This window comes from Heliconius melpomene, chromosome 10, assembly GCF_056956725.1.
Source record: "Heliconius melpomene rosina isolate 202511_hmr_F chromosome 10, ASM5695672v1, whole genome shotgun sequence".
In the NCBI taxonomy this organism is placed as follows: domain Eukaryota; kingdom Metazoa; phylum Arthropoda; class Insecta; order Lepidoptera; family Nymphalidae; genus Heliconius; species Heliconius melpomene.
The window spans coordinates 2,101,480-2,122,652 of NC_140398.1; the positions used below are offsets into that span (position 1 = coordinate 2,101,480).

The window sequence follows — 21,173 nt, forward strand, 5'->3', positions numbered from 1 at the left end:
GATCCTGCACATAAAGACATCGTCACAACCAAATACCACTAAGTCAATTTAAACATAAAGACAAAAAATTAAATAAAAATAAATAAAATTATAGTTGAACTCTAGATAAACTGTAGATAAATCAAAATAGTACTTAAAAGCAATTCTTTCTAGAACTTGTCTCACTTATTTTCTTAGAATATCTATAAATCGCAGTTAACAGACTTTTAATGTAAATAATGAAACCCAAAACTTAGTGTCGTCCGTTCCTCGAAACACGTTACTTTGGACATTTGAATGAAATACGCCATTATGACGTTTACTCCACTAATTATACAGTCTATATTATATTAAATTTAATTAAATTCGAACACAAAATTATAAACTGTAACGCTAAAAGCCATATTTCTTAGCTTATAGAGTCTAAATTGATTGGAACTAAGTGTGATATAATTTGTAGTATTGTAATAATTAAAAATGAATAATTTTGAATCTTAACTCCTACAAAATAAAGTATAAAATTGTAATGTAATTGGTTATGGTAAATTTGAACTAGGTTCAAAAAATATATGACAAAAGGTCTGGAGAACAGGTTTTTTAAATTTATGGTGTATCAATTTTTTTGTGTGCGTGCGTCGCTATTGTGTGTGCATGTGTGTGCACTTGCCAAACACTACAGGGGCTGGTAAGGGGTGAGTATAGGGGTGGCAGTGCTAATTAAAAATATACCTTTTTTCATAATAATGTCATTTTATATGCTTTTTTGTATTGAAATTGGATAAAGTATTTCATTAATTAAATATCAATTGTAATTTACTGAGTTGATGAAAGGAAATGCAAAGCTACTTTGAAATATAACTAACAAAGTTGTACCATAGACTAATAACTTACTTCTGTAGTGGATAAAAAAATATAAAGTAAATTAAGTAGGAACAATATTACTTTAATATTACGTTAATAATTTATCAGTTTACATGGTATATTATTATTTTTTTTAGGAAAATTAGGCAGTCGAGATGGAGTGGCAATATATGACTGTGCCGCCACCGTTGTAGATTTGATGCATACTTACGCAAGAAAATGTTTTTTTTTTATTTTTTACCACTCAATACACAATATCTATATACTTTCCTTCTGCTTACCTTACCATATACGGGATATAGCGTGAAACAAAAAAGACTATTTCCAACTTTTCAGTAAAATTTTGTAACACTATTACACAACAAGGGAATTACGTATTTTAGTAAAATGTGAAAGGTTATCTTAGGTTCTTACTGTCCGTACCGTTTCCCACCTTTATCTTTTAGGTACACAGAATATCAACAAGAGTGCTCGTGAAATATTTACTCTAAATATAAGCATTTTCGTCTATGAATTAATATTATTTATAAATTTATTGTTATTTATAAAATCTTTCTTCGATGAAACTATAATAATCGTTAATAAATATTATTTGAATAATTAAATATTATGAATAGAGAAAAGCTTTGCTCTAAAAGTTTTATTAAAAGGTCCTTACTTGAGGTTTTATGTTCGGTGAAATGTTTATTTTTCTATTTTTTTTTTATTTAAATTTCTGGGGTGGGCACGGACTACACTCCCCTATTCCTTCGCCCATGAGTATAAGAAAAAGTCGCTATCTGTCAATGTAAGCAACTGATTTTGACGGTTGTGATATGAAATCGTAACAGCAAATTGTTTTGTAGTTAGCGCAGGTCACGCAGGTTCAAGCCTCTATAATAAAACTAGTAGGTAGTAAACCTATTATTATTATTAAAATAAATATAATGATAACGATAACAATATCAAATATTGTATGTAAAAATGTAATTAAAACAATTAACCTTTTCCAAAACACTTGAATGCGTTATTATTTTTCTATTCTTATCCCTTGAATTCTTTAATTGTATTTTGAACTTAATAATTGTAGGTTGAGAAAAAAAAATTGTAACAGTTATATAATATTTCCTTAATCAGGTTTTACCCAATGCTGTTTTAACGTAGGTTTTTTTAATTAAGAGGAAAACGTAAAGGAAAAAAATATCTATTGTTTTGTGGAAAATAGTACCTACTAATATTGTACTAAAGTCAAAAAACGCTAAATTTCATTATTCATTATAAAACCAAGAATTCAATTAACAATTAAATAAAACACAAAAAAAAAAAACATAATTACCGTTGCAATTAAGTAAATCTACCTCAATTGACAGCCCTGGTCGAAAATTCCCATAGTCAATACGCAGTCTGTCGCAGCGGGGACCAACACATAGTTTCAGACGAATTTAGTATATCTATGTTTAGTGGATATATGTACGTCTGTCAGACGGCGGGGCCTGCGTTCATATCTACGAATGTATATATATACTACTGTAGGTACTGACTTGAGTGTTTACCTTCACTTTTAACTAGGAAAATTAAAAGCTTATTTGTAGCTTTTGGAGAGATTTTCATGAAAAATATCGACTAAGTACATTCGTGGAGCATTTTTAATGTAATGAATATTATTTTAGATTTCGGAGGTGGAGAGGTCTAAGAGAACCGTTGACTAAATTAAACTAAAGTTTATTTTCTACTATAAAATACGTAAAAAAATATTTTCTTTATTTGTATAGTTTGTTTTCATTCTGTGCCAAATTTCATAAGTATAAGTCTGCGGGAACTAGCAGTAAGAGACTTGATTATGCGAAAGCGAATGTGGGTTCGATTTTCACTCTTGGCAATATTTAATATTTTCAATTCCTAACTCTAGTAATGAATCAAAGCACGGCGTTGAGTTCAGGCACTCAACACGCAATGCCTAAATAATTCCGCAAAAAGTGAGGAACGGTAATATCTAAATGGTAACAGAGTGGTAACTATGTTCCCATGTTTCCTCTGCTTACCTTCTCATGCGCGGGATACAACATGAAGCTAACAAACAATAAATTGTAGCGGACGATGTAGCGTTTGGGTCTACAATGCTGCTGTGAGAGCAAATGGTACAACGTAAGCGCTAAATGAGTGAAGAGCTTGATCGTGCGTATCAGGAAAACGTGCGTTGTAAATTTTTGAAAACAAGTTACATAAAAACAAAAAAATATTTAAGTTGATAGCTATATAAAATGTTTAAAGCGAAAATGTAATTTTCATGGGCATAGGAATAGGGGACACCGGCCTTGAAAACTTAAAAAAATTACATTTACACGAACAAATCCCAAGGCCCAAAAAATATCTCTAAATACGCCCATGGTTATTTAAACAGTTTCACATTGTTAAAAGTTATTTAACTTAAATTACAAATAAGTTACAACAAACCTTTTTAATAATAAAACTCTTACAGAGCTCAGAAGCCGTGCAAACTGACCGCCTACGGGTTCTCTGACGTCAATCTAATGGCTTTTATGAGTGTACGTATTTTATGCATTATATTGTGTCTTTTTTTAATAGATAAGAAAATGTCAAAGTTATCTTTGAAATGAATATTTAATTATATCTGTTTATTACGAGGCCAGTCGTGGCGCAGGGGCACAGAGTGTGACTGTAAAACCGACTGGTTGTGGGTTCCATTTGTGGGTTCCATTTTTTCCATTCCAGGGGACTCGAGGAGATAAAATATTTATTTAAATTTATTTTTATATTATAATTTCCATTTCTTCGCTCTGGTGTTGAGTTCTGCCACTCAACACGTAATGCCTCCAGACTTCGGTAAAAAGTGGGGAACGGAGTGTCTTAATATTAGGTTATCTCTGCCTATCCTGCCGCTACTCGCTGTGTGCGGGATATAGCGTGAAGCTGATTTGGTTTCATTAATTTATTATTATTTTTTGCAGATCACAAGCAGCGCTCGGTCGTTTTTTGCACTGCTAAAAGCTGTATTTTCTTCTTCAGAATAGATTGTAAAACAGTGACAAATTGTTTACTTTTATTCCAATGTAATGATTAGTGACACAAATATCATTAAATACTTTATTTAAAACAATAAGCGCTATTGAAACTTTTTTTAACTTCTTGTAAACTATTAAGTATATTTTTAAATTAAATAAAAACTAAAATCAAATACATTTAATGTAAACTCCATTAAAAGCACTTTAGCTAAATTAACAATTAAACACAAAAAACGTATAGCTCAACCCAACATTAATCTAGCAGTAATTAAAAAAATAAAACGTAAAAATCTTGCTGACATTTCAAATTGAAAACACAAACAGATAAAACAAAAAAAATTAAAAAGCCAACGTGCGATCTGTGGAAAGCATTTTAATCTGTGCTTTTAAAAAGTTAGTGGCTTACTGAGAGTCTTTTTGAGCGGGAATCCTGCATCGTGCGGGAATAAATCACTCAGTGGCCATCTTTTTTCGGTTGTTTGGTTATTCTGTTACTTTTTCTTTTGCGTGCAACAAGTTGCATTGTTGATTCACGGATACGTTGTGGATATTCATGTTTACGTTTCGAATTTTTTAATAAATATTGAGTTTTATATTTATGAATGTGGTTTTTTATATTATTAATTTTTTTTATAAAGGATGTAAGTACTAATGTGTTTACTTCTACTATTCAATTTGCACTATAATACATTTAAAACCAATACGTATAACTTCAATTATTTATTAACAAAATTTATTCTTACTTTGTAAATAACTTTTCATAACATTTTTAGACAACATAATTTTTCTTGTCAAAGTTCATAAGAGATATTAAATAATATGTTTTAATCTATAATTAATACTTTATGCAAAGTATATATTATAGTTCATATAGGAAATTGTTGGTAAGTACCTAAATAAACAACACATACGGCAAATAAAAACCTTTTATTTCAAAAACACAATTTTATCATCCACAATATTTAATAATCACCAAAAAACAATGAATTGTGATATCCAATTCACTCGAGCACTATAATTAAAAAGGAAACCTCGCATGCACACGAGTATACCTACATATTTTTTATCAGCGTAGTGTCCCGCCGCAATAAGTCGCAAGCAACAAGTGGGACAGGGGTGTGGGGGAGGTTCAACTGCGGCTTTGATATATTGCTATCGTGGAAAAGGGAAGGAGTTACGTTACGAATGTGAAATTGTCGTTTTTAAAACATTTTCGTTTAAAAATATCATTGTGATGTAATTGGTAAGTTTCTGAATGTTAGTAGACTACGGGTTGGTTGATAAAATATTTTTTATTTTAAATTTGATTAGAATCAGCTTGACGCTGTATCCCGCCCACAGCAGGGCAGGCAGAGGGAACCTATTGTTATGACACTCAGTTTCCCATTTTCTGCCGAAATGAATTTGATTAGAGATGTCATAAAAGCAGTGAGTAGAGTTTTTTACTTAATCTAGAATGTCATAATATACAGGCATGAAGAAAATCGAATTCGATTTAAAAATCATATTATAAATTAAGACAATAATATACCAACAATATCATTGCTAATTTTATTTATTATCTTTATAGAGAATATTTTTTTTGCAAATCGCTCGTACTTCACTTACCATGAATTTTTGGTGTCAAGTTTATAAATAATTACATCGTTTGTAACGTTAAGGTACATTGATTTGTTACTCTGTTTACCTTGAATAGTATTGGTTACGCAAAGTATTTTAGGTGAAACAAGGTATTTTTATGCTGGTTTATTTTTAGACATGAATAATGTTTTATTTCTTGAAAGTCATTCACGTTTTTTAATTTACCAATCTAAAATTGTACGCAATGTGTTCATAAAAACTAAGTTGCTACTTATATTTGTTCAATAGAGAGAATTCAATAGAGTTTTAAGCGTATGAAGGAAAATTTATTACTATTTATCAACAATTTTTAGGAGAATGATTAATTATCTTATTTTATAATATCCAAATATTTGAATAAAGCACATTAGCTAATGCTCGTATTATAAAGAAGAGTTGTTTGACTCAATGCGCTTATCTCAAAAACTTCCGTATTTGAAAATAAACCGTAGAAGATAGTCCATTTATCTTGCAAGGGACGAATAACGTGGTGTAAAATAGACCATATTACATTACTCTAATCGATGTAACCCACTGTACCAACGGTCAGACTTACTTAGAATATGTCATGTGTCATATACAACTTGAGTTTGACCAAGAAAAAATAAAACAATAAAAGATAATTACTAAAGTAAAAAAAACATATACATATACTCATACCTATACTTTATACGTTTACCTTTTTTTATACGTTTTCTAACAAAATATTTCTCATTAACACTAAAAATGTTAAAAATATAAACGCACAAATCCACATACCGCAGTCAAACCTCCCATCAAGATACTACATGACAAACGCGACAAAACAAAACTTCACGTTCACGTTGCCGGTGTTTTACGGAAAGCGCGCGAAACGTTATTCGTCTACTATGTAGGATGAACAATGACTGTGATTTTATTTCATTCTGCCAATGCATTCAGTTAAACCATTTTAAACGATCACTTTTAAAGAATATCTCGTATTTGATTGCTTATTTTTATCTTTTAATGCATATGTAATATTGTTGTTCCTTTTATTTTGTTTGAGCTTTTTTTATCTTTTCGTCTTTAGATTTTGTTGTTGAATCTTAATTCCGTTATATTAAAATTCTAAGGTATATAATTATAATATTATAGAAATTATATCATATATATTATGCAACTGTAATAATTATACCCAATTCAATTTGTATCTATAATAATGAAATTAGAACTTGTTATTGTGACGTAGTTAAAACACGGTTGACTGAACACATCTTTGCGATTTCGATCTTTTCTCAGGTGAATGGTTTTTTAAGTCTCATTCCCAACCTTTGACGGAAAAGCTTTGCATTCCGACATTACCTACACACGCAATTTTTCTCTCTATATACCGAAATTATATAACAGAGACAAAACATATTTTCTTTTTTCATGATTTATAAAGGAACACTGATTGCACATTGAAAAAAGTCAATCACTTTATTTTCAATCTACTGGAGGCAATTGGTAAATTATTATGATTACTTTTAAAAAGTAACGTTCAAAATGCATAAATATTATGTATGGCTATTTTAAATCTGTTTCGAAATATTTTTGGCGTAGTTTTCAAGATTTACTTAATAAATTCGACGTAACAAAACCACTAGTTAAGAGTCGTCGGTAGACTTGCATAAAACGTTGTACCCCGAGGCATAACAATTAAATGTTTAAACTCACAATGTTCTTTAAATCTAAGCTCAGGTAGAGACTTACATAGTTTAAATAAAAAAATGGTCGACATTTCTTAGAACAGCAACCCGAAACGCTTTATAAACCTTTTTTTTAAATATATCTTTTGTAGAACGATATTCAACTTTGTGTCTTTTTAAATAAAGTATATAAAAATAAACGCCTGTGTAAGGACTTCTTGGTGAAATTATTGTTGAAATTTAAGCTGTTTCGGCAGTTATAAGAAGGGAAAGGAAAGCTTTTTTTAAACATTGAATAATAATATGGCTCAGAAGTGAAGTAATCAATCATATTTTAAATATGTGATTTTCGTCCTTTAGGTTTTGGCCATTCTATTTTACTTATTTTCGTGTATCTTCAGTAAACAAAATATAAAATCAAGTGACAAGTGGCACAAATAGAATATTTTCGGTTTTATCGATTAAATAACTTCTAAATATATTGATTAATAAATCAATTAATTTCATGTATTAAGTAATTAGTATACTAAATAACTATGCGTAAGTACATATTTCTGTTGTTTTACTGTACCGAATCCACAAGTTCTGGCTTTAACATGTCGTCAATCAATAGACGGAAAAATTTTCAATGTACAGTAGATCCACACAGAAATGGTCTCGTGAGAAAAAGAAAACGAGAAATATTCTGACATCGTATCTACGCTAGCAATAATAATAATAATTTTTGTTTTAAGTATTTTTTATTAATAAGTCAGATACAATTATATTTTGTAGTAAATGCTGTGGATAATGTTTAAGGAAGAATAATTTCTACATACAAGTAGTAGACACTTACATTTACACTTACATTTCACTTGTACTGGAATGGAGGTTGCGCAGGTAGACTTCATAAATTTATACTCTACCGTTCCAAATCCTAATTAGGAAACGATTGTCTTTCCACTTCAGAAGATCAACTATCTTCTTATTTAATTTATTTTTTCAATAAGTAGCTACGCTCCAGTTTCGTAAAACTACTTCTTTTTTATCTTACGCCTTATAGACATAAATACATTCCTAAATATACTTATAGCGTAAAATTAGACACATCCTAATTTTACGTTATATATTTAGGAATATGAGCTTAGCAGCGTAGTACTACATGCATTTAATTCTTTACCTTGACGCTGTATCACGCACGTAGCAGGGTAGGCAGTGGGAACCCGGGAACTTAAGACCCTCCGTTCCCATTAAGACAATATAGTTCCCCGCTTTCTTCCGAATTCTTGGAGCATTTATTCATTCATGTTAGTGAAAATTTAATATTTCATTTCCTAGAGTGGAATTCGAACCCAAAAATCTTAAAAATATTTAATAACAATAAATTAATATAACTGATTTTTATTTGAGAAACTTAACAATGCAACAATTTTTAGTCTGTGCAAATGTCGATAAAGCAGCAACAACAAGTGGCGCCAGCTCTGCTTTACCGACGTAAAGCCGATCTGTCATGGCGAATCGTGGTGTACGTTTCGTGCACAGTAAAACATAAATAAATAATGATTCTTAGGATATATATTTTACAAATGTGCGATAAAAAGTCTGGTGCCTATTCAAAAATATCATGATTAATGTGTGAGAAATATAATTTAGGGTTAAGTGAGCGTTAAAATGGACAAGAAAAATGCCATTCGGAGAGGCAAGAGGCCGTCTAAAGTGCTCGAAGAGAATTATTGGGATTGCAGCGTTTGTACATACAGGAATAACGCTGAAGCCTTCAAATGCTCTATGTGTGACGTTAGAAAAGGTAACAATTCCAGTATTAAACACTGTTTTCTCAAAGAAATCGTTCTTCAACTTTCTTTATTGTAGTTTATACGTGGATGGGCTCTACAGTCATTTTCCTAATTTGCAAAGTTAATTACTTCGAGGAAACGAATTTGCATTACATTAGCGAATGCCGTAGTATAAATTATGCATAACCTTAAAATGGAACAAAGACTTAAAAAGTATTGATTAAGACTTATGCTAACCTTCATACAAGCAAGAGCGAGACGTTTGAATATTGGGTTCTATGGTTAAATAAACCAATACTTTATATTTACACGTTTTATAGCCTTCTTTCATACAAACACTTTCTTACTATACGAGTTCTAACATTAATCTCATGTAAACAAATTGCCTCATAAAAATAGTATCAAAGAAATCCCGCCACTATGTGTAGTGGACTAGCGGTGCTATGACTTATAAACCGATCAAATAAAATATCTACAATCGTAACCAAACTTGGTGGAAAGTAACAACCTTTTTTATTGTTCACTTTCGTTCGTAACCCGTTCCAATTAAGTTCGCTTTGCAGTGTAATGTTTTTTGTGAAGGTTGACTTTTCAAATTGGTCGGATTAAAAGCGTTGACCTTTTTATCATACTACAGAACCAGTATATTAGAAATACTTTATATGCAAATGTATTCGCGTACTCTAATCAGTAAATAGAAAATAATTAACAGTAAATTTACTGTTTCTTTTATTATTATTATTATTATTTCGATATTGATGTCTTTCTTTCAAATTTTGCCGTTAATTATTGACAAAATGTACATACTGTGAGTGCAAATACGAAATTAACTTATGTATATGTAACATTATTACAAAATTACAGTTTATTACAATTACTATTATATTAATAAATTGCATATATGGCGTATTTTCATTTTCTCGTTTTGGGAACGAGGCAAAGCGCGGCGTTTAGTTCCCGCCACTTACACGCAATGCCCCAAGAATTCGGCGGAAATTGAGGAACTGCAATGTCGTAATGGCGAGCAGAGTTTCTTAACACAAAGTTACTAGGTTCCCTCTGCCTAACCTGCTATGTGCGGGATAATGCGTGAAGCTAAAAACTTTAGAATATCGAGTTATAAATATTTCATGGCATTCGATAATATTATAAATAATCGCATTCTTGTTATCAATATAATAAATAGCATAGCATTTAAAGATAACCTAGATATTCTGTAACAATTCCATTCCATCCGTAACCATGTGTGAAATAATTTCAATTGTTATAATAAACACAAGAGAGTGAAGAGATTGACAAGACAAGACAAGTTGACAATTTATGGACACTTACTGTGAGAATTTAATTTGGCACAATTATCCTTCTATTCTAATTTAGAACAGAGAGAGAGAGAATCGAGTGTTAAGAGTAAGACACTCTGTTCTACATTTTTCGATCATTACACCTTGTCTTAGCAGACGAAAATAATTTCTTCAGGAAGATCGATATGGAGCTCAATGGTTGTACACTGAGTTCCTTATCAGATACTGCCCTACGGTAGCGTCGTCGGGACAAATGTGCTAAAATTTGTAAACTGGACCCTAAACTATTGACTGTTAGGTCAATTTGGCTCAAAAATGATTTGGAGTTCGATAATTCGATTTATACATAGAAATATAATTTCGTTGCATGGAGTTATTACTCCATGCAACGAAATTATATTTCTCAAAATATTTTTTGAGATTATTTTACGTGATTTTGATGATTTCATGAGGTAGAGAGAATCTAGTGCGTACATACTATTCTCGTTCTTTGTGTTCGTTCTCCGATTTCCGCCCGAGACATCATCTGTTGAGTGGCAGTTGAGAATACGGGCCTGTCGGAACAAAAATATTTTTTTTTCCAGAATGGGATTGGAACTGACAACTCGCTTTTACAGTCAGAAGTTATCGCTGAATGCTAACTAGAGCTAAGTTGATTATAATTGAAATTGAATATACACACAAAGTTTTCATTTCATTCATAATAATTAAAAAAAAAACTTTAAAAAACTCTAAATAGATAGATAATATATTTAGACTACATTTATAATACGGTTAAGAGCGAGCCCGACTTGCGCACGTACTCCTCAGAGCATCGATTTTCAGTCCTGCCGGGTAGCGGCAGTAGTCGTATGAAATTATTAAAGCTATAAAAAGTTTCTATGTTAGCAACTGGATAATGCTATGTAAATATGTTCTTTAATAAGACGATAGTTATATTTCTTTATAGGGAAATTTTAAAACTAAATTTTCCTCTCCATTATCACTAAAGGCATTTGTTTGCGTAAAACTATAACAGCTAACATTTACTGCAATTCCAAAATTCATATATAGAAAGTTTAATTCAAAAATTCAATATTCTGAACTTCGCAGACGACACTGATTGATATCGATTTAGCTTGATTCGTACATAACCGTTACTATGCAACTACTTTTGCAAGGGAAATGGTTTTCCAAAGGTTATTTATACCGCTACTATGTAAAATTTATAAAGGCATGCCATAATAATAGATGTAAGAATGTATGTTAAACGTATTTATTTTTATTTTAATTTTATTATATACTAACCATAATTTTATTATTATTTAGCTAGCTTGAATTACATAATTTTTTTCGCACGAAAACGGAGAGTCATAACACAAGGTTTCCAAGTTCCCTCTGCCGATGGGCGAAATGGGAGTGGGGGACCCAAATTGGCACAAGAGAATTTACAATCCCTACAAATAATGGAATTTTATAGATATTTTATAGATAAACGGGATTGATTCTTTGTTTCATTTTCTTTTTATTATTGGTTTAAATTCTATTATAGATTAGAGAAGAATACTTAGAGTTTGTCTGCATCTTTCATCATCTCACAATGTTATATATATGCGGATATTATGAAATAGGAACTTATTCAATAATAGTCTATAATTAAAATAAGTGTATCATTATCATAATATTTATAATATTCTATCCTCGTCCAACGTTCGTCCGTACTTGAAATATACCTAAGTCTTTATTTTAAATCCGATACTTCAAGTTACATACAGATACATACAGACCGTCGTGGCATGGTGAGACATCCGTAAGCTCGATGGTTGTTGTGACTTCGAACTCTTAAGATCAGCCGTGAGGGACGGTCGTGGGCCAGGGACAGGAACACATGCGTGCTACTCTATCCGCGATGTTTATCCGAAACACGGAAATGAAAAAAAAAACGAATACTCCACCTAAAACCTTACGCTGTGATCCGTATATAGATCGAGGTGGGCAGAGCGACCTGGGAACATAGTGTTTGTGTGTAGTCACACTCCGTTCCCAATACGACATTTCCGTTCCGCGCTCTCCGACGAATTCTGGAGCCATTGCCTTTTAAGTGGCGGAATTCGGTGCGGCGCTTTGTCTCGTTACCAGAGCGAGGTTAGGAAAAATGAAAATATGAAATATTTCATTTCCTCGAGTGGGAATCGAAGCCCTAACCTGTGTTTACAAAGTGTTCAGAAAATGTTCCAGGTATTTAATGCTACGAAAAATAATAAATATATCAAGGAAAAGTCAACTCGATTGTAAATAGACTTGGCGCGTACTATTTCTGATTCTTTCAGTTCATATATCGTAGACTGACTGACTAATGGTGAAACTGTGTTGTGCTTACGCGCCAAGGAAATTGAATGAAAGAGGTGCTGCCGTAGGCCGTCAGAGTAGATAAATCTCATATATAATTATATTATTGATAGATGTGTGTGTGTTTGTTTATATACAATGTTGTGGAAATATTTATAATGATAATTATTTATCGCTATACAATTCGGTCGGCGGATTCGGGAATCATCACATCCTGAATCCGTCACCATCAAGTGACTTTTAATTTGGATCGAGGATTTATTATTTTTTTTATATATGAATAATATTATACATATATATTTATTTTTTTAATTAATAAAATATAATCAGTATTATCGAACTGAATGTGACATAATAAACTTATATATTAAGTATTGAGATTTCTTAAAATACTTAGTTGATTGAATTGTACAAAATCTATTCCGGTAGCAAAATCTAGGAGGCATCAAAGTCACAAACGTGATGAAGTAACTGCTTTTGTTTACTTTCACACTTTAGTTCAAAATAAAAATAATCCATTTCCCAGTGGAATCGAACTCACAACTACTACGTTTGCAGCCAGCTACAATGCCAGAAGGTCCTCAATAATTACTTAAACCCCATATTATTTGTTAGAAACGTTCACCAAAATCTATCAAGCTGTACGTAAACAAGGACATATTCGTGCTCTACAGTCTACGCTATATACTGATGTAGTTGTAGAGAGAGAGACAAGGAAGTGTGCTAATGGCGAAATTGTGTCGTGAATACGGGCCAAGGAAATTGAATTGAAAGGCACTGCCTGCCTGCCTGCCTGAGGCGCCGATGGAAATAGTTTTGTTTTGTGAATACATTAGGGGGAGGGAGGGGGGAGGATGTGTAATTTACTTTTGGAATTAAATTGTATTTGAGGACGTCGTGGCGCATATGATTGTAAGTTCGATTTCCCGAGTTTAGTGGGAATCGATTATTTGTATTTCCTTACTCTGGCCAAGACAGAGCGGCGTTGAGTTCGGTCAGTCAACACGCTAAATCTTGAAACGAAAATTTTGCAAAATGTGCAAAACGGAGGGACTCAAATAGTAAAGATCTTACTTAGAACGTATATGAACAATAAAAATATACAGCTTCCGTCGTTAATAAATCATCGGACTAGGTACCTACATATTTTTTCCAATTTATATATATTCTAATTAGGCGGAATTCAAAATCGCCAGAACGAAGAAATAAAAACACATTAATTTTCAGAACCTAAAACAGTTTATAATCTGACGCTAAACTGCAACGTCATCACGGCCTCTAAATACGTAAACTTTGTAAAAACATCAAATATATATATATATATGATTCCCTTTATGACAGGTACATCAACCCGCAAGCCCCGCATCAACCCGGCGTTGGTCGCGGCGCAGGCGGCCGGCACCGCGCCCACCAGCTCACAGAAACGGCCACGATCCGCCAACTCACTTAAGAAGAAACGACGCCCGCCACGCCTTAACAACGTTGATAGAAGTTCCGCACAAACTAGAGAGGTAAATATTCATTACACACACGCTATGTTCCTAGAAGTAACTGTGTCAAAATGGTGAGAGCGTTAAATTATAGTATTGAAGAGTAGCACTTATAAAATAAATATCTACGCCCGCCAGGAGTGTAGCGGTACCAGGAGGAAGTAACATCTGAAAAGGAAGCTAAGATTTATTTATTAATTTTAAATGTTTTTCCACAAATAGAAAAAAAATACGTTGTACGAAAAAATTAACAGTAAAAAAATTTACATAAAAATACCAGCTTATAAATTATAGATATGTAATTTATAAAGATTTCTTTATAGTACTATCAATGGAATGTCTATTCAAGCACGTTCTTCACATAGTAAAACTCAGTATAAAAGTATGTAAAGCCATTTTATCAGTGATATAACATTCTAAGTGCTTTAAAAAGTAACGTTATTTTTTGCTATATCTGCCTGCCTATATGAGCCTATATGAATACAGCTATAAAAACAAATGTATAAATATTAACGTTGCTTACTTTCAATAATGTAGCGGATTTTCTACCTGCGTTTCATCGTTCCTCGAAAAGTAAACTTTTTGCCTTACCCGTGTACATTCTAACAATATTATTTTCTCAATTATTTGCATAAACACGCTGTATATTAATATGTATTAGAGGCAATGTTAGTTTTTCTTTTTACAGATTGTAACTATATTGTTACTAAGTTTATACAGGCTAGTTTTTGTATGATATAATGTATCCATGTTTGAAGTTAGTAATATTACTTTTTTTATTTAATTTTTTTTAGCTTTACGTTGAATCGGGCACATAGCAGGGTAGGCAGAGAGAACATGGGAATCTAGATGTTAAGACACCCCGTTCCCATCACAATGGAAATGAAAATATTAAATATTTCGTTCTATAATTATAAACTATAAAAATTAATATCATTTGAGATATAACAATATTATTATATTGTCACAGGTAACCGTCAGTGGCGTGACTGTCGTTATAACGGAGTACAAACCGAAAAAGTCGGTTTCAACGAGTTCCAGCGATGTAGAGTCGTCTAATGATGCAAGACCTTGATCTCTTCTTTGATTGATCTATTTATCCTCAGCATTCTCTTTTATACACATTTTAATTGGCACTTTGAATAAAAAAATCGATTTTCGTAATCAATTCGTTTTCATATTGGTAATTACTGAATGAAACTTCTTTAAAATATGTATGTTTGTTTTTAAAACTTAATTATTTAGTTTTTATATTTGTGAGATAATATTATATAAATCTGAAAATAATCGATTTTTAAAATGAAATCAAATCGATAATCGATATTATGTTGAGGGTGAATAGATAATTTTACCTGTTCTCACGTTTCGACTTATTCAGAACTATTAGCTTTGTGTATTTTAAGCGTAGTTATAATTTGTATTTATAATATTTATTATTTTAACTGTAATCTAATTTAGTGTCGGAAATGGAGCTGCCATGTGTGAATTGCTTTCTATTTATTTAGAACTTGTATTTATTTAATATTATTAATTGGGTGGCCATTAATAGCTATGTTCTTTTAAATTAATATTTATAACTTAAACGTTAATTTATTTTAGTGGTTTCTAATGTCTTAATTTGAAAGAATATATTGGAATTTTGGTACTCTTGTGTATATAGGTGAAGGACCAGCGGGGCACTGCCGAGTTGTTGAAATTGTAAATATATCAAAGGAATTGTATAGATTATTTAAATTTAAAACCTTGACCTTTTTTAACGCGCTAGACTTCCTCAGTCGTAAAATTGACACTTGCCGAAAATCTAAGCCATAGGTGTTATTCAGGTAACCCTTAAGGAGATATACAATATTCATAAACCAATATAAAATTTCTTGTGTAAATACTCGTTTCCGAGCCCTACGACGGCTTTAAATGAATTTAAATAATACAACGCACAAAAATAAAATTTCTACCGACAATATATTTGTACAAAATACGGAATTTTTTGAATTTTTTGATGGAAAACAGTCAATGCAGTCGATTCGAGTGCCTAAACGAACATGTTTGAACATATGGCTTTAGCGAGTTACGATATAGGAAATTGGAGTACATTTGATACGCAGATTTTGTTGTTTCTGCAACCATTTAGAAAACTCCTAAAATTATCTAAAAATTAATACGTTTTTTAAGGGAAATGTTAGTGAAGTGCCACACATATGAATCACATGTTATTAAATAATTAATTAATACTCTATCATTATTTTCACAAGCACTAATCATTAATTCACAAGTTAATCATTAATTGTTGAATTTAGATGTAATTACATAAATATATCTTTGCCTCGTTCATCACATATTTTTGTCTATATCAAATATGTTGGACCAAACGTCTCACTCGATAACGGTCTAAATAATAAGAATTATTGAGCAAAGTCTTGGCCAAATCATTGGAGTTATTGGCCCAATGTTGTTATATGAATAATTTGCTGCCGTATATTATGATTTTTACGTGACAATTTTATATAAATAATGAAATAAATACCATATATTTTAATCCAATTGTTGAGAATGTATTCATCTTTAATAGGAATAAAATATAAACATTTTATAAAATTGCGCGCGGAGAGATTGAGGATGAGTGTTGATTACCAAAACAATAGATGATATTTGTGTTCCAAGCGTTATGTAAGTATTTATTTTAGTTTTAAGTTTCTATAGAGAATCACAAAGTTTCATAATAAAATAGTTTAGATTTCGTGTTGTCCCTTTTGGATAAGTTGTTGTAATTCCTCGTCAGAGTTGAGCAATTGACAATATTAATTGACTATTCGTTTGTGCGTTGGTTATAATTAACAATTAATTAAAATTCTTTTTTAATTCCTATTTCTAATTCTTTTTTTAGTTCCTAAGTGTTCCTTTGGAATAACACTTGCAATACGTCAAAAATAACCATTAATTAATTGTTAATTGTGATTTCCGTACAAAGAAATAATCAATTGTTAATATTTAATTGTCAGTTACAATTAAAATATGCCCAATTCTGTATCTGGCTTTAGCTAGCGGATTCGAATAGCTTTACATATTTTGTAAGGTCGAATTGATAGTGGCTATAAAGTATAGACCAATTTCAAGTAATAGGTATTTTAATAAAGTACTTGATTGTTGAAATATAATAAACAATCGTATATATTATATATTTTTTGACTTTTCAATGATATATTAAATATCCGTATGAAAATTTTGAACCCAGCAAGCCATAGCGTTACGACGCTATCTAAAATTCCGTAGATTCCGTTGATTCAAATTCCGTTACGGTTAAAATTTTTATATGGTATTTTTTTGGTATGGATATAAATTGCAAGATGTGAATAACATTTTGGAATAAAAAAAATATTGGGTATTACTGTGTGTGTTTTTCAATAGTTGTTGTTTTTTTTGTAAAAGAGTAAACTCGCTAGATGTCAGTAGAGTGTAAAACAAGTATTAAATATATTAATATGGATATATTAGCAGCGATTTAATGTATTTGGCAAATGCAACGCGATATTTTTATACAAAGTAAAAGAGTTATAGCGCTAAGTAGTTCAACTATAAGTAAATACGTTGAATTTAACTGATACTTCATATACTTTAAAAAATTATATTTATATCCATTTTATAGTTTCTCATTATGTTAAATTATACGTTCAAAAGTAATCGAATATTACCTTAATTTGGTATATATATATAAGTAATAGTTACAATTGGACAACATTAGAATTAAAACAATGTGGACCTACAATTATCAAATTTGATTAGAAATGAGAACTTTTTAACTTTAATGAGAATTTTGTATATTACAGAAAATAAAATTACAAACTTGTGCTTGTAGTTCATTTCATATGAGTGCGACCGCAAACTTTATTTTGTCAATTTTTGTAACTTTTACTTCCCGTTGAAACCCTCGGTGGACGATGATAAAATACCTCATATTTTATTTTCAAATTTACATAATAAGTCTTTAAGTTCAACGTATTCACTTATATTAGAGAAAAAATAGCAAATAATCAATGGAAAATTAACACCAATTTAAGTATAAAAAAACAGTTTGTATTACATTTGTAGAGATTTGTAGAGTTTTTAATACCATCGATATCTATATATGGTAATGTTATAGCATTTTTTTTTATTCTCGATATGTCAACATAAACACGTTGATTTTTTTATATGCTAATAATAAAAAAAATATTGGAGATTTTTGTAACTAGGAAACGTATTTTTTTAGTTTTGTAAAGTTTTTTTGTTAATATTTTGTAAGTGTCAGTAAAGCACTTATAATTTCATGAATTAACTTTTGAATTGAAATACAAAAGGTACCGTGAGAAATATTTCGGCGGTTGTTTGCTATATGTGTCAAAATCTGATTGACTGACATTTTGACCCCATACAAAAATTGTTATATAATCATGTATGGTCCATATATGGTAAGATACTATAGTTTTTTTAAAGGTGTTTTTTCAAAGCAACAACAAAAATATTCTTTACATTTTAAGTCAAATTGAAATTAGATGCAAGTATTTTTGTTATATATGGAAAACTTAGTGTTAAGACACTCCATTATATTTTTAATCTTTTGAATCCCTTTTCAGACTGTCATTCCGTTGTGTTTATGTTGGCAAGTGTGAGAGGGGCCTTAGATGAAATGAATATAGTATAAAATAATTTATGTTGCTCATTACTTATTTGACTGATTTATTTAATTTCTTTAATTATATTAATTGAAATTTAACAATATTCTTTGCAATGTTTTTAATCTTTTGTCACTATTTTATTTCTCCTGTAAACAAGCGGCTTGGTAATTTTTTAAAGTATTTTTTGGTAATGTTTTGAGTATATTTCAGCTGAATGTTAACTTAATGTGTAAAAGTAGCGCTTAAATGTTAATTATTTTTAAGTCCTATATCGATGCATTGTACTGTATATAAAGAATGTGGAAATTGGTTTCTTGGTTTTATTTTCCCTTAACTATTTGAAGTACCTTAATCTAGAATATTTAAAATATTGATTATGAAGGGCCGTCGTGGCTGTCGATGGTCGTAGTTCGCGTCTAACTCCGAGAATGAATTCATTTTAATCTACTTGCTCTGGTAACATTGTTAAGAAGTATTGAGTTCCTCCACTGGACACACAATGACGAAAATTAGGCGGAAAATTTGGACGATAGTGTTTTGACACTAGGTTCCCTTTGTCTTATTCTGCTTTATGCAGTATATAACGTGAACCTAATAATGTTTTTGCGTAACTTAATATACATAAATACTAATGTTCTTGGACAAAAGTAGGTCAAAGTATGATTCAATTAAAACAGTCCAGAGTGGAATTTGAACCCAATTATCATCTAATTTCAGAAGTTTCCCGCAATGAACTATAATTAAAATAAATATATATTGACTTACAATAGTGAGAGCCATCGTGGGGCAGTGGGTATATTAAATCATTTTAACATAGGAATTTCTAGTTGGCACCTCATTAAAACGACTAAAAACTATTTTTCAATTATCTCTCTTTACATTATATGAAAAAATCCAAAATGAGCATCAAGAGATATAATGATTGCATTAATTATTCCAATGTAACTCCAAGTCTCATCTAAAAGACCTGAAAGCTTGTCACCGCGTTTGGTATACGCTTGGGTAAGGCGTTCCACTGGAAGTCTAGAACAGGGCTATGTTTTACTACATTTTTTATTTTGTTTTATTTACAGAAATTAGGGAGTTACATTTTGTATGGTTATTGGAGGTGGAGACACAAAGGGCGGCGTTAAATTAAGCCAGTTAACTCAACGCCGCACTTGTCGGGCTTAACTCAACCCCAGCTTCATAAGTAGCACAGTAACAGTTCCCCAACAGGGAATCAAACCCGCAACCGTCACGTTTACAGTCACGCTGTACCTCAACCATCAAAACTCAGGTATTTTTAAATCAAAGCTCACAGAGCGGTGTTAGCACAGTGTCGGCACTCTTTGAGGGCGGCGTCTTTTTGCGGCACGCGACGACGGGACATCAGATTATACTCTTAACTCGTAAGTAGCTACCGTCAGTGCAGTGATAACGTCCTTTCAGGTTTATAATGTTTAATTATAACTGTATATTGCACTTAGGTACATACTTGCTGTTGCTCTATTTAGAGGGAAATTGTAGGATTCGAGATAAAATCGTGGTGGGGTTGTGGTGCAACGGCGTGGTGTCGTGGTGACTATAAGCGACGGTTGTGGGTTCGAGTCTAAACTGAATTTTAATTAAATTTGAGAAGAAATAGAAAACTGAGTTTTTAAATGATAATGATAATGTGTAGTATGAAGGTAGCACGGTAAGTATTCTAGTACATAAATGGAACTTATGGTTCACATTTGGGGAATGTTTGAATAAAGAAAAGTATTTCCTATTTCTTAATTACAAAACTGAACTTTCTTTCTTTACAAAATACCTTAAATAAAAGTCTTTCTATATTAAGTATTAAGTAATTTCCAGTACATTTTTCGCACATTGGTCATATTTTCGAACTCCTTCGATATAGGCGATCGTAAACGCGCTGTAAAATACTTTTTACTTTAGTGCAGGTGACTGCGTAAATAACTTTACGAGTTCGCGTTACGTTATGGACTTCGTGTACTATAGTGGGACTGGTTTGATTTGTCTTGTTAATTTATTATTCATTTTGTTATAGACATTTTTTAAAAATATTTTATATGAATGTAGGTCGGAATTTTGTTTAGGATTTGCTTAGAATTTATTTTATTTTATCTTTTTGATAGGAAACCTTGTGTTAATACACTCTGTTTACCATTTTCCGACCAATTGTAACCGCGCATGTCTTGTTGCGACAGAAACGAAGAAATGAAGTGAATTCAAAATATAGAGACCTGGCCACATATAGAATATGTGGACCATTCTGAAAATGTGAGAAAAAATAAATAAATTGTTTTTTTTTTTTTTATAACTTTCGACGTTAAGCGAAAAATAGAGAATTGGATCTCTCTGCCTGTCTCCATGATACAGTATGAAGTAAAATTAAACATTTAGCAGTAACTCATCAACCGTACTACAGTGTGTGATATTTTACAATCTTACGTATTTTAGCAAAGTTAACAGCCAATGGCGCTACGTGTGAATATGACGCATGAGATATATGACACTGAATAAAAAGGAAA

General features: G+C 31.2%; 1 protein-coding gene across 1 annotated transcript; it reads left to right on the forward strand.

The window, feature by feature from the left end:
- Positions 1-8,581: 8,581 nt before the first annotated feature.
- On the forward strand, positions 8,582-18,964 carry RYBP (ring and YY1 binding protein). Its single transcript, XM_085191231.1, has 3 exons — positions 8,582-8,897; positions 13,857-14,026; positions 14,976-18,964. The coding sequence occupies exons 1-3, from the start codon at positions 8,762-8,764 to the stop codon at positions 15,078-15,080; spliced, it is 411 nt and encodes a 136-aa protein (XP_085047357.1). The 5' UTR covers positions 8,582-8,761; the 3' UTR covers positions 15,081-18,964.
- Positions 18,965-21,173: the final 2,209 nt, after the last annotated feature.